Source organism: Palaemon carinicauda, chromosome 1 (genome assembly GCF_036898095.1).
Source record: "Palaemon carinicauda isolate YSFRI2023 chromosome 1, ASM3689809v2, whole genome shotgun sequence".
Lineage (NCBI taxonomy): Eukaryota > Metazoa > Arthropoda > Malacostraca > Decapoda > Palaemonidae > Palaemon > Palaemon carinicauda.
Genome location: NC_090725.1, coordinates 185,997,108 through 186,012,327, shown reverse-complemented (window position 1 = coordinate 186,012,327; position 15,220 = coordinate 185,997,108). Strand labels below are relative to the sequence as shown.

General features: G+C 47.6%; 1 protein-coding gene across 22 annotated transcripts in view; it reads left to right on the top strand.

Moving 5' to 3' along the window:
• The window catches only part of LOC137652986 (F-actin-uncapping protein LRRC16A-like), a 702,357-nt gene that overhangs the window by 38,672 nt on the left and 648,465 nt on the right, over positions 1-15,220 (top strand). For all 22 annotated transcript variants that reach the window (XM_068386421.1, XM_068386468.1, XM_068386477.1 and 19 more), the window contains exons 2-3: positions 3,615-3,712; positions 3,974-4,024. In XM_068386421.1, the coding sequence (XP_068242522.1) occupies positions 3,615-3,712; positions 3,974-4,024 (149 nt within the window). The remainder of the gene's footprint in view (positions 1-3,614; positions 3,713-3,973; positions 4,025-15,220) is intronic.

Genomic DNA, 15,220 nt, shown 5'->3' with positions numbered 1-15,220 from the left:
AGGGCGCTCTCCAAGAAGTCCTCGACGGGCCCCCAGGCTTCTTCAGTCAACTCTTTCTTGTAAGAAAGGCGTCTGGAGGCTGGAGACCAGTCATCGACCTCTCAGCCCTGAGCAAGTTTGTCAAACAAACTCCGTTTAGCATGGAAACGGCGGACACGGTCAGACTAGCTGTAAGACCTCAGGACTTCATGTGCATTCTGGACTTAAAGGACACGTACTTCCAGATTCCAGTCCATCCGTCTTCAAGGAAGTACTTAAGATTCAGCCTAGACAACAGAAAGTACCATTTCAAGTTGCTGTGCTTAGGTCTTTCCACAGCACCTCAAATTTTCACCGGAATGTTTGCCTTAGTGTCATCTTGGGCACACAGGATTGGCATCTGTCTCCTCTGTTATCTGGATGACTGGCTAATCCTAGCAGACTCGGTGTCTAACCTTCTTCAACACCGAGACAAACTTGAGACTTTGCCAGGATCTAGGGATCATGGTAAATCTCGAGAAGTCTTCTCTGCTTCCTACACAGAGACTGGTATACCTAGGCATGATTATAGACACCAATCTCCACAAAGCCTTCCGATCAGATGACAGGATAACAAGGCTGAGGAAGGTCGCAAGACCCTTTCTCAGACGAGAAGAACTTCCAGCCCAAACGTGGTTACGTCTCCTCGGTCACCTTTCATCGCTGGCCTGTCTAGTTCACAATGGTCGCCTCAGGATGAGATCCCTCCAGTGGCAACTTAAGTCCCGGTGAAATCAGACTCGCGATTCCCCGGACATCCGGATCCCCATGGGATCAGCGGAACTGACGGACCAACAATGGTGGATGGCAGACGAGAACCTGCGAAAGGGAGTGGATCTTCTCGTCCTCCCCTCGGATTTGATGCTGTTCTCAGACGCTTTGAAAAAAAGGGTGGGGGCCCCACGTGCTGCACCACACGACCTCAGGCCTCTGGTCAGAGTCAGAAGAGTACCTCCACATAAATCTCCTAAAGGTGGAGGCCGTCTTTCTGGCTCTTCAACAGTTCCAATAGTTCCTGGCCGGCCACTCAGTGGTGGTGATGAGCGACAACACCACAGTAGTGGCTTACATCAACAAGCAAAGTGGTTTCCAAACAACCTCGGAATGGACCTGAAGATGAGAATGACCATTCTTCTAACAGGCGTCCAGCTAAACCCCCGTGCCTTTCCCTGCCTGGGGAGTTCTAGCAAAGCGTTCCACTACGCGACGCTTGGCAACGCGTCTCTCTGTGACACGTTCTCTAACTAGAGTAGTCCCTACTCAGAGGCCTCCTCTGCCAACTTCGTCAGGCGTAGGTACTTCTCTGAGGCACCAGGAAGGCGTTAGACCTCCTCTTCCACTGTGGTTCCTGTTGTAAGCACTTATGCTCATGAATAGCATCTGTTGATGCATGAAACTCTCGATTTGGCTCGTGAATCTCACGATTTCACGAGAAAATCTGCGATTTCCGTGAGCATATCACAAGCAGATGTGTCGGAACTGTGAGCAAGTGTGGTACCAACACTTTCCCCTCGACCCTCTGCGTCTTCCACCTCTAGCGGATGACCGACTCCCTTTCCAGAAGCGTTCAAGGAGCCCCATTATAGGTGTCCTTGGTCTACCAGGCAAAATGGAGAGTATTCTGTGGTTGGTGTTGTTGAAGGAATATCTCTCCACTCAATGTCACTATTCCAGTAATAGTGGAGTTCCTTGTATACCTTCGAGAGGATATCTTCTTTCGGTTTCGGCGGTGAAAGGATATTGCTCAGCCTTAAGCCTAGCCTTTAAGCTGAAGAGAGTGGATATTTCCTCTTCCTCATGCTGAGTTATGAGATGACTTGCCCTCAGTCAAAGATTAGTCCTCCTCTCTTGGAACGTAGTTCGCGTCTTGAGATCCTTGAAAGGACCTCCTTACGAAACATTGCGCCATGCAACTGACCGAAATCTTACTTTGAATATGGCATTCCTGCTTGCTTTAGCCTTGGCAAAGAGAGTCGGTGAACTTCATGACCTCTTGTATGACATTGCCCATACAAGGGGATATGGGTAAGTGACATTCAGCTTCGTCCCTGAGTTTATTGCTAAGACTCAATATCCGAGGGTGCTGGACCATAGATCCATTCCCTTTCAGGTTGCGAGTCTTCGTTCTGTAACCAATGACCCAGATCAGTTGTTATTATGCCCAGTGAGGAGTTTGAGATACTATCTTAAATGCACTACAGAAACAAGGCCCAGACTAACATCACTGTTTGTTAGTTCATGGATAGTGAAGAGTAGGATCACTAAGAACACAATTTCCTCCTGGATTCATCAAGTAATCAAAAGAACCTTGGCTCTAGATCCTCCTCAGGCTCGTCAACCTAGAGCCTATGATTTCAGGGGAATCAGTACTTCCCTGGCATTCAAACGCAACTTCTCTGTGTTGCAAGTTCTGCAAGCGGGCGTGTGGAAGGGACAGACCACCTTCACAGTCCATTACTTGAAAGACGTGACCCACAGGAGACTCGATACGTTCACTATCGGTCCTGTGGTGGCTGCTCAACAAGTGATTTAAGATACCTCAGGCTCCTTGATGGACAAGTAGCAGTTGATGGAGGGCATTGGTTACCTGGTTAAGACTGGGATGAATGAGAAAAATGTCTGGCTTTCCTTTCTTCATCTTCCCCTCCCTTGGTGTACAGCCCCATGGGTCCCTCTGTAGGTAATTATCACTTCCCTTATTGTAGCCTAATATAAGTAATAAAATTGTTATACTGTCTACATCCCCATTGCTTTCTGCGAGGGAGTCATGGGATACGTCTCATTTTCCTTTATAAACTCAGAAGGCGTTCATACAAATTGATAACCTCTATTACACTGCATTGCACAGGCTGCGAGTATACTAACTTTGTATATTTCAGCGAGGTGTCAAAGTTTTCCCTAGACCACAGTCATATACTGTACTAAGTAAAACCGGGTCAATGTCCATGCCAGATGTATGACTTCTACCCACCGAAGAGTGAGTCATCCAAATAAATAATGGAAGGTTTGTTAGTATGGGAGAAAATTACAAATTTGGAGATAATTTGTATTTTTCCCTAACTGATACAAACCAGGAGTTATTTATATAAATTGGCCCACCATCACCTGTCCCCCAGAAGTCCTGCCTGCAATAAAAAGTGAAGTCTCTCACTGCTGTGAGAGCATATATAGAGGTGACTGGGTACCCCCCAGCAACCCCTAGCCTACCCGCTTAAGCGGTTAGGCAGGGTAGCCACCTCACAATTAAAGTCTAATGGCTACCTACAGCTGCCGCTGAAAGAATATCCACATAAATAACTCCAGGTTTGTCTTAGAGAAAAATACAAATTACCTCCGAATTTGTAATTTTTCTTTGAATTTTTAGGTTATATTTTCTTACAATTATTATTCATAATAGCTGACTGACTTTCATTACTTTATTTTAATACAGAATATTCAAAGGAGTTGGAATCTGTTCTGAAACCGAAGATGGTCATAGAAGCAAATGCAGTAAATTTTTTCAAAAAGAAGAAAATGGTTGTTTTTATTTGGTATTCATAAGTAGAGATATTTAATTTTTTTCTAAGAGGATGTCGTTTTTTGCTCTTTTTCCTCAGATTCCATACGTCAGTGCTTGGGTCGGAAGGTGAAGCTGACCTTGAAGGTGCTGGTGAAAGTAGAGACCAAGGGAGATAAAACAGACAACCGTGTGTTGGTAAGTTTAAGTTTGTAATAGTTCCTAATTTCTTGAAATACACATGGAATTTTAATACATTGAATAGGCAGTTTTGGAAATTGATTGTTGGTGGAGTTGTTCCAAATTATATTTTTATTTTATTTTATTCTGTCAATGAATACTGCACACAAAACAAGTACAGTACAGTACCAATATATACCAGAGAATGAAGCGAAGCTGGTATGGGCTAATTTTAGAATTTATATTTCAATGTATAATTTGATATTTTGAATTTTTCAGGCCTTTGCATCATGTCGACTCTTTGTGTTGACAGCCAAAGTTCCCACCAGGGTAAGTGTCAAAGATTTTGTAGATATATGTAGTGCTTTCATGGGAAAATAGTTTATTGTGCATCACCATAATCTGCGTTGCCTTTTCTACTTCACTTCAAAATGTAGTGTGCTTATTTATTCCTATGCGGATACAAACTTCCGAGTCATTTAAATGGGTTACTCTCAAGTCAAATTTTTATGACCAGACAATATAAAAGTAAATGGGGTTCAATTTGTAACTATAGTAGCTTACTTAGCAACTCCACCGGTGAGCAGTGGTACCTACTGCTGTGATGCAAGCTCCATTCTTTTCCTGGTCGCCATACCGTTAAGAGGTCTTCTCTCTTCTTATCTATGATCATAACTACACTTCCCCACACTGGAATACCCTTATAGTGTAGTGCTTTGTGCTTTTGTTTTATCACTTCTGCTTATTATGTCATATGTGACTAAGTGTCATGCAAACCTGCCCTGGCCTTGATGGCCATCTCGTGGCACTTGTATCAGTTGGGCTGAGGTTGATCCTCATACCTTTTGCCCTACATGCTGTGGCAAACAATATTCTGTAGAATCACTATGTGAGTATTATAGGGAGCACCATCCTCCCAGTAGGAGAGACATCGTTCCTGTCGAAAGAAACTAACCAAAAGGGAATGTTCCTCTTCGTCATATTCTTCTGGTGACTATTAGAAATGTGAGCTCTTTTCTTTGAGGACTAACATTCCTCACTCTGATCCTTTGTTTCTTGAGCCCTCAGTAGCTCTAGTTACGGAGTACGACGGTCATGATTTAAATATTGATGATGATTTTGTGAATGTGTTATCACCACTTAGGCTGAGTGATTACGAGTCGCTACCAGAGACGGATCCCCTGGCGACGGTCGCTGCACTTCAAGCACCCGATCCAGTACTCAGTGTCCTGGGGGGATGACTTTTTGCTTCTGTAGGTTTCATCCATTAAAGTGTAGAGTTTCCCTTCGTCCCCATACACGAACGAAACACTCGAGTCGAGACTGCCATTTCCCCCTGTAATGAGGCAGCACTGTCGGAAGATCCAAATCTTTCACCCTCATGCACCTACGATCTGGGCTTGCTTTGTTCACCTAGGGGTCCTCGACATTGCTCTCTTACAAATTCTCAGGGCTCATCCCAGAATTCTCCAACCACTTATGTTGATGTTGTTTGGACTGCTTCGGCAGTGTCCACAACCATGACTTGTCCTAGTTTTATTGTTTCTTCTCCTTCCAAGCAATCCTTACAGAACACGGATGTTGCAACTGTTACTAATCATACTTTAATTCCTGTCATGTTAGCAACACTTTCCACAGACCCGTCACTCCTTATGCTAACATGGCTGTACGCCATTATACCTTTTGTATATATTCCTGCGCACAATGGCAATGATGCCATGTCACACAAAGACTCACAGTCTGAACATGCTATCGCTGGTCAAACACGTAAATGATTGGAACCTCCATATGGATATGTTCCTTTGTCAACTAAGACTAACTATCAGGAAGCTTCTATGGAACTCAACTACCTTGTTTAAATCCAACAATCATTTGTCACATGAATCAAAAACCTTTTATTTAACTGCAACATACACAAGCTAGTACATTGGCGCGTATCACTCCGCCAGAGGTTCCCCCGCATAGAAAAAGGAGGTAGGGTGAACTACACAAAATTTTGGTTGGTTGGGAGGAGATACCAGATACTCTTAAGAAAGTAGTTCGAGGTAAGTACTGTTAGGAAAAATACAAATTACTTAAAATTTGTGATGTATGCAACATCAAAGACCTATTTCAGATAATTTTTCTTTTCAGGTTCAGGATAGGGAAAGGCCACTGGAGCCTTTACCCCTTTTCCTCATGTGGCTCCTTCGTATAGCCACCGATGAAGCTCCAGTTGTAAAATGTCGTAGACATGGTCCTTGTAGGAGGCCCCCTATGTTGCCTTCCTCGGTGAGATCATACACGTCACATGGGTTGTGCTCTGAGAAAGACCTCTCTGTTACACCCTCGTAGACTGCCAGAGTTAGAGATACTTATTCTAGGAGTGAGTACGACTCCTTCCAGTCCTTCTCCATCTCCTCTTCTCTCCATTCACAGAACGTCGCTCGAGAAAGGAAGAACGTTACTTTACTTTACTTTGATGGCTGCTTTTCCAGTCCCATACAGCAGGGTAACCCTACTCTCTACAGGAGCTCCGCTGTCATTTTACCTTGTTTGTTCAGAGTATTTATCGTTTCAGATCACATATGGTTAAATCATCACTGTTGTATGATTTTTTGAATAAGAAAGTCTTCAGTTTCCTCTTGAAAGCCTTAATGTCTTCAATCATTCGAATGTTTCGTGGGAGCTTATTATACAGTCTCGGGGCCGCATATTTAAAGGCTCTAGAGCCTAAAGTAGACATATATCTAGATTCCAACAGTTTGAAGCCATCTGTAACTTTTCTCGTGTGGACACGATTTGTTGGCTGCGCAATATGTAGCAATTCTCTTAAGTATTTTGGATGACCAGTTCTGATAACTTGGTGTTTTATTGTACATATTTTAAATTCAATTCTCGCTTTATTCGGCAGCCAGTGTAAATCGATTAGTATAGGGGTGATTCTTTCTCTAGGTGGGACACCTTTTTTCAGTCTTGCTCCTCTGTTTATTATGTTTTGTAATTTCTTAAGTTGCACTTTTGCTAAATTGTAATAGATAGAGTTGCAGTAGTCAATCCTGGTAATACTGTAATACAGTTTATCACAAGTTTCTTTACAGAATTTTCGTCCAGGTACTTTTTTATAAACGCAATATTTCTTAGATGATAACCAGCAGTTTTTATTACATTATTTATTTGGGCATTTAGAGACAGGTTACAGTCAAGAAATACACCTAAATATTGAACTTTACTAGATATCAGCACAGAGTCATTATTTATGTTCATTTGAATATCACCCAAGTTTCTCACGCTGTTTCTCTTACCCACCACCATGAATTCAGTTTTGTTCTCATTTAAGTTTAGTTGTTTAAATGTCATCGATTCTCTAACACTATCAAGGATTCGCTTTAGAGTTTCAGTAGTGTCATCTATATCATTTATGAAGAAGTAAAATTGTGTGTCATCTGCAAGTAGTTTGAATTTCATGCCATGCCTTTGTAGCATTTTTGTTGACCAATAGTATAGATGCAGAATAAGATTAAGCCAAGTACACTCCCCTGGGATACCCCTCTGTTTAAGGGTTCATTTGATGAATAAGAGTTTCCAATTTGTACACAGTAATTTCTACCAATTAAGTAGTCTTTTAGGTATTTGAACACCGATGGACTGTAGATCATTTAGTAGCAGTTCATGCACAACTGTATCAAAAGCAGCACTGAGATCGAGCAGTATTAAGATACCACATTTATTTTCATCCATTATTTCTAGCATATCATTTACAACAGAGCAGATGGCTGTCTCCGTAGAGCATAGTTTTCTGTAAGCAGATTGGTTGTCAGGCAAAGCTTCTATTACTTCTAAGTGACTGACTAGTTGTTCAAGAATACATTTGTCCCGTAACTGAAATACAAACCACGCTATTTAATATGGGTAATTACTTTCGCCGTAGCTGAAATGACGAGCCATTAGAATTTTAACGAGGGTTTACTACCCCACTGCTAGTTGGCGGGGGGGGTAGCTTGCTACACCCCCCCCCCCCTCACACACACCTGTGCTGAGCTCACTTTGCTATCGGCTCGGGTGCTAGACGGACGTGTCTGCTATCACCCTCGCCTACACTGACAGCCATTAATCTTTATTTGTTTTTTCTTATTGACAGTGTTTGGAAGTTGGCCTCTGCGATGCGGAAGTGTCCCGGCTTACCTGACCGCCCTTGTGGAAATTATATGTCGGCGGTCGACACGGATCCACACACCTTATGTCCTTTCTGTAGGGGCCAACGGTGTGATAGAGATAACGTATGTGGTGAGTGCAGAGGGAGTGGTCTACCTCCCATTGGGAGAGGTTTTCCCGGCGCCGGAAGAAGTCCAAACGGGATATTTCTCCTTCAAGGGCTTCCTTGAAGAGAGAAAATCCCAAGGACTCTTCCTCCGTAGCCCAGACCTCCTCCGAAGATCCTACTCGATCGGTTTCTTCCGAGAGGCTGTCGAGTGGTAGCGTAGGCCGCATTTCTGTTGACCGATCTCGGGGTTTGGGAGAGGGAGTTGCCTCCCAATGTGAATGTTTCTAATAATGATCTGTTACAGCTTTGGGCTTCCTTGGGGCTTCAGGGCTCGCCCTCCAAGGAAGCCCTGTTTGACATAATCAGGTTAGGGACAGCTGTCAAACAGTCGCCGACGTTAGCAGAGGTCGATCCTCTGTCTATCATCGACGTTGTGGCAGAGGCTTCTGATGAGTTATTTCAAACCTCTGCTCCTGTTGCTGATGTAGCTGAAGGCTTAGTTCCCCCCTCCGAACATCCTTCGAGGGAGGAACTAAGTCCAACGGTCTCTCCTGCAGGTGATTCTCCCCTCGGGGGAGTTCACTGACAGAGACTCCTCTTCGGAGGACTGCCGACGGTCAACCTGCTGCCCCCAGAGGGCGTATAAGGCGTAAGGCTCGCCTTCCCCTCCGCCGTAGAGCCCTTCCTTCACCTCACAAGGGTGTTAGGAGACGCCTCTTCGGCTCTTCTTCGCCACAGTCCGCCGCAGAGGAACCTCGCCGTTGTTCACCGACCATTCCAGCTACATCCCTGGACCTCTCCGCTGATCGTTCGCGATCTCCTACTCCTGCCAGACCTGCTGACCTGCCGTCGCCCTTCCTGGTTGTAGATGTGCTGTGGGCGCCCACGCATCCTGTTATCAAACAGGCAACGGTCCCTTCGGGGCAAAAGGGACTTTCTCACATTGTGGCAAAGTCCCTTAAGCGCCAGGTATTCCCGGCGCGCCAACGTTTAATTGCGCGCAAGTGCTCTACAGTTGCTGTTCCGGAGACAACACACCAGCGAGCACCCGTTCCAGAGACTACGCTCCAGCGCTCACCTGCGCGCCATCGATCCCCTGTGCGCCCGCGCTCTCCTGCTTGCCAGCGCGCCACTGCGCGCCCTCATCCTGATGAGCGCCCACGATCTCCTACGCGCCAGCGCTCGTCTGCGTGTCAACTTTCTCCTGTGCACCCACGATCTTCGGATCTGGGCGCAGGAAGGAAGATACCTTCTTCCCCTGCTCGCCAGCAATCTCCTACGCGTCAGCAAACACCGACGCGCCATCAGACCCCGCCTGCTCGCCAGCCTTCTACTACGCGCCATCGCGCGCAGTCACCAACACTCGCCCTGTGCGTTCTCCTATTGCAGATGAGCGCCCTCTTGAGCGGGAATATATCCCCTGCGCGTGCGCGCCCAACGCTATCACCCTCACGGGCTCATTGAGATCCTGCGCGTGGACGCGAGCAATCACCTCTGCCCGCACGAACGCTTGTCCAACCTACTGCGCGCCCTCGGCATTCTCCAGAACACGCCCATGCGCGCCATCGATCACCTGCGCGCCCACGCGCTCCATCTCCTGCGAGCCATTGGTCGCCCACGCGCCCCCTCGTCATCGCGCCCGTGCGCGAACGATCGCCCGCGCGCAAACCAGGCAAAATCCCATTGCGCGATTCTCAGCGGGATTCCCAGTGCGATCCCACGCGCGAGGCTGCAGGACCGTGTGCGACCAGGTCTTCGTCTTCACCCCCCACCCCCGCAAGCGCAGACCAGCGCGCTCGACGGAGGGCCGGAGAACACCGGATAGGTCCAGGAACTTTCCTTTTTCCCCTTCTTTTCAGGAAGACCCTGTTGTGGTTTCTACTCCTAGGGATCGAACGATCCCCTTCGAAGGACTCTAAGACTATCCCAAAGTCGTCCTCGAGGATGAGACCAGAGCCAGCCAAACCCGCGGAGAATGTCCACGAGTCCCCCCAAGAAGAGCCTTTGGGTACAGGAGACTTTGCTGCCAGCCCTACAGGAGGAGAGCTACAGGAGTCAGAACATGCGTTCTGGCAGGTTCTGACTCTGATTAGGAATCTTAACGAGTTCTCGGATCCTGAGATTCCCCCTCGAGAGGGCATGGATACGGTCCTGGACCGAGTCTTCGGCACTCAAAAACCCCCTAAGGCCAGCGCGGCTTTGCCTTGGTCCCAAGGGGTCAAGAATGCCAGAGATAAGGTTGAGGGCCAGCTCTCCGAGCTTGCCTCCTCCAGCCGTTCCAGCGCCGGCAACAAACTCCTCCCGCCTCCTCGTGTCCATCAGAGGAGGTACTTTGAGATCATGGAGGAGTCTTGTTTAGCTCTTCCCTTACACCATTCTGTGGAAGAGCTTACCAGGGGAGTCCCTCTAGAGAGAGACGCCAACCGGCAAGTGTCTTTCTCGGCTTCGGAGATCCTCAGTCAGGAGAAGGTGGCAAAGTGTGCCATGCAGGCAACTTCGTGGCTGTATATCTGGCTAGGGTCTCTCGGCATCCTGTTACGATCCGAGGACCTGTCCAAGGAGAGTACCAGGAAGGCCTGGGAGACCTTCCTTCTTTCAGGCACTCGTACCATCGAGTTTCTAGCCCACCAAGTCTCGAACTTGTGGTCTAATTCCATCTTGAAGCGTCGAGATGCGGTGTCTGAGAGATTTCACACGTAGGTCCCCAGCACTGAGGTCAGCAGGCTCAGACATTCTTCCATCTTGGGGAGGAATTAGTTTGAGCCTAAAGATGTGGAACAGGCAGCTGAGAGGTGGAGGAAGTCCAACCAGGACTCTCTCCTACATAGGGCTCTTACATCAAAGCCCTATAAACCTCCAGCAACTCAACAACCTCGCCCGTCCAAGACAACGAAACCGGCAGTGGCAGCAAAGACAACGGAGTCGAAGCCCTTTCCTGTCAAAGACAGGAAAGGCAAAAAGTCCTCCAGGGGAGGGAAAAATCCTAGAGGGAGTGGCCGAGGCCGCAAACGCTAGGATTGGCAGTCCCCCTTTATGTCCACCAGTTGGGGGATGCCTACAAAGTTGCGCGATCAGGTGGCAGCAACTCGGGGCCGATTCCTGGACGATTTCCGTAATCAGTCAGAGATATTGCGTCACGTTCACAACATCTCTACCTCCCCTGACAGCGAATCCAGTGTCGTTGATCTCCTTTGCCATGGGATCGGCAAGGGGGCAAGCCCTTCGGGCAGAAGTCGAGACCATGTTGAAGAAGGGCGCTCTCCGGGAGGTCATCGACGGGTCCCCAGGCCTCTTCAGTCGACTCTTTCTTGTAAGTAAGGCATCTGGAGGCTGGAGACCAGTCATCGACCTCTCAGCTCTGAACAGGTTTGTCAAACAAACCCCGTTAAGCATGGAGACGGCAGACACGGTCAGACTTGCAGTGAGACCTCAAGACTTCATGTGTACACTGGACCTGAAGGACGCGTACTTCCAGATCCCAGTCCATCCGTCTTCAAGGAAGTACTTAAGATTCAGCCTAGACAACAAGATCTACCAGTTCAAGGTGCTGTGTTTCAGTCTCCCCACAGCACCTCAGGTTTTCACCAGAGTGTTCACCCTGATATCATCGTGAGCACACAGGATTGGTATCCGTCTCCTCCATTATCTGGACAACTGGCTGATCCTAGCAGACTCGGAGTCGACCCTTCTTCGACACCGAGACAAACTTCTCGGACTTTGCCAAGGTCTGGGGATCATGGTAAATCTCGAGAAGTCCTCTCTGCTTCCTACTCAAAGACTGGTATATCTAGGCATGATCTTAGACACCAATCTCCACAAAGCCTTCCCACCAGACGACAGGATAGCAAGGCTGAGGAGGGTCACGAATCCTTTCCTCAGACGAGACGAACTCCCAGCCCAATCGTGGTTACGTCTTCTCTGTCACCTCTCATCCTTGGCCCGTCTAGTTCCCAATGGTCGTCTCAGAATGAGATCTCTGCAATGGCGACTCAAGTCTCTGTGGAATCAAAGACACGATTCCCCGGACGTCATGGTCCCTATGGGTCCTGTGGAACGGACGTACCTTCAGTGGTGGGTGACAGACGAGAACCTACGAAAGGGAGTGGATCTTCTCGTCCTCCCCGGGATTTGATGCTGTTCTCGGACGCCTCAAAGAAAGGGGTGGGGGTGGGGGGGGGGGCACGTTCTGAACCACAGGACCTCAGTCCTGTGGTCAGAATCAGAAAAGTGCCTCCATATAAATCTGCTAGAAATGAAGGCCGTATTCCTGGCCCTTCAACAGTTTCAACAATACCTGGCGGGTCACTCTGTGGTGGTGATGAGCGACAACACCACAGTAGTGGCTTACATCAACAAGCAGGGAGGCACCTTTTCGGGGCAGCTTTCCCATCTTGCAGTAGAGATACTGAGATGGACCGAAGTCCACTCGATTCCACTATCGGCTCGCTTCATTCCAGGCAAGAGGAATTTGCTCGCCGACAGTCTGAGCAGGGCGTCTCAGATAGTGAGTACTGAGTGGTCTTTGGATCGTCTAGTAGCTAACAAAGTCCTGACTTTGTCGGGTTCCCCTACTGTGGATCTGTTCGCTACAGCATTGAACTTCAAGCTCCCGCTTTACTGCTCCCCAGTCCCGGACCCCAAGGCACTCTGGCAAGATGCCTTCCAACAACTGTGGGACAACATCGACATTTACGCCTTTCCACTGTTCTGTCTGATGAGGAGGGTACTCAACAAGACCAGAATATCGGTCAATCTCTCGATGACCCTTATAGCTCTGCTATGGCATCACGCGTAATGGTTTCCGGACCGTCTGCAACTCCTACGGAACTCCCGAGAGAACTCCCTCCACGACATGAGCTACTCAAACAACCACACGCCAACATCTTTCACAAGGCCGTAGCTTTGCTTCGGCTTCACGCCTGGAGACTATCCAGCATCTCCTCGCAGAGAGAGGATTTTCGCAGCAGGTTGCAGAAAGGATGTCTGGACACATGCGAAAGTCTTCTACAGGGGTCTACCAGGCAAAGTGGAGAGTTTTCTGTGGTTGGTGTCGTGGAAGGGGTATCTCTCCACTCGATGCCACTATTCCAGCAATAGCGGAGTTCTTCGTGTGTTTGCGAGAAGAAATGCGCCTTTCAGTCTCGGCAGTGAAAGGCTATCGCTCAGCCTTAAGTCTTGCCATCAGGCTCAAAGGAATGAACATTTCTTCTTCACGGGAGCTTTCTCTACTCATAAGAAGTTATGAACTTACATGCCCTCAGTCGGAAGTGAAACCTCCTCCATGGAACGTGGTTCGAGTTCTCAGGTCTCTTAAGAGACCTCCCTTCGAACCATTACGCCAAGCTTCAGATCGCCACCTGACTTGGAAGACGGTGTTCCTACTTGCTTTGGCTTCGGCCAAAGGAGTTGGTGAACTTCATGGTCTCTCGTATGACATCGCCCATTCAAGGGGATGGGGTGAGGTAACGTTCAGATTCGTCCCTGAGTTTGTTGCTAAGACTCAGAATCCGGGAGTGCCGGACCCTCGGTTTGACTCTTTCCGGATTTCGAGTCTTCGTTCTGTAACAGATGACCCAGACCATCTCCTACTGTGCCTAGTAAGGAGTTTGAGGCTCTATCTTAAGAGAACAGCTGCAGTTCGTCCTCACGTGCAAGCATTGTTTGTAAGCACTGGGAGGACAAGGAGGAGGATTACCAAGAATACTATCTCAGCTTGGATTTGTAGGGTAATCCATTTGTCCCTGAATCCCTACCCTCCTCCGTCACGTCGCCCTAAAGCACATGATGTCAGGGGCATAGCTACGTCCCTGGCCTCCAAGAAGAACTACTCAGTGTCGCAGGTTCTACAAGCAGGGGTGTGGAAGCATCAGACGACCTTCACAGCCCACTACCTGCAAGATGTGACCCACAGGAGGCTCAGTACGTTCTCTATCGGCCCTTTGGTGGCTGCACAACAGCTGGTTTAAACTTCAGGCTCCTTAATGGACAAGTAGCAGAAGGTTGAGGGTATTGTTACCCAGTTTTAGTCTGCATGAATGAAAAGGTATGTCTGGCCCTTATTCTTTTCTTCATCCTCCCCTCTCTTGGGGAAAACAGCATCCTGGGTTCTCTGCACAGCTGATCTCAAACCACTGCAGGTAAACCATGTTTCCTTGTGTTCCTAGTATTAAGCTAATACTGTCATGTCCCCATACCCTGACGAGGTGGTATTGGGAGAGTCCTAGCCTTAAGTTTCCATCTAAAGGACTTCAGGTCAACCTCCTAGGACGAGTCACACTTCATTCCTTCACACATAGCTTATGTAGGCCGCAGTCCTTGCAGAGCAAGGTGCTAGCGAGGTGCAGGGACTCCCTATCGTTGAGTGCCGACACACTCAGATACTGAGTCTCCGGGTAAAAAGCCAAAAGCCAGTAATGGCTGGGACTTACCACCCTACCTAAGGGTTGTCACCCATATTAAATAGCGTGGTTTGTATTTCAGTTACGGAACAAATGACAAATTCGTAGGTAATTTGTATTTTTCCTAACTATACAAACCTTAGCTATTTAATCAAACTTGCCCGCCAACCCTGTTCCCCGGGAAGTCCTACCTCTAAGCAAAGTGAACTAGTTCACCGGTGTGTGAGGGGGGAGGGGTAGCTAGCTACCCCTCCCCTACCCCCTCGCTAACTAGCGAGGGGGTAGTAAACCCTCGTTAAAATTCTAATGGCTCGCCATTTCAGCTACGCCGAAAGTAATACCCTATTTAAATAGCTAAGGTTTGTATGGTTAGGAAAAATACAAATTATCTACGAATTTGTCATATTGGCAAGGATTTCCACCCTGCTAATGGGTAAGTCAATCCCTATAAATAGCATTGGTTTTTATTTTAGTTATGCAACAAATGAAAAACTTGTAAGTAATTTGTATTTTTCCTGACGGTACAAACCTATAGATATTAGTACAGATTGGTCCGCCAGCACCAATCTCCCTTGAAATCCTACCTGCAAGCAAAGTGAGGTTCACAGCTTAGGTGTGAGTGAGAGGGGTAGTTGCTACCCCGCCCCCTCACTAACTAGTGGGTGGATGGTTAACCCTCGCTAAAAAAACTACTGGCTCCTCTTTCAGCTTTGCCTAAAGTTATGCCCTTATAAATAGCTCCAGGTTTGTATTGCTAGGAAAAATATTAATTCCTTCCAAATTTGTAATTTTTACCTTGACTTTTGATCCAATCCAAAATCACAAGATAGGCAATGGAATTTTGCTTATTTTGGCATTAGTTTGACGCAAATCGGAAAGAGATTG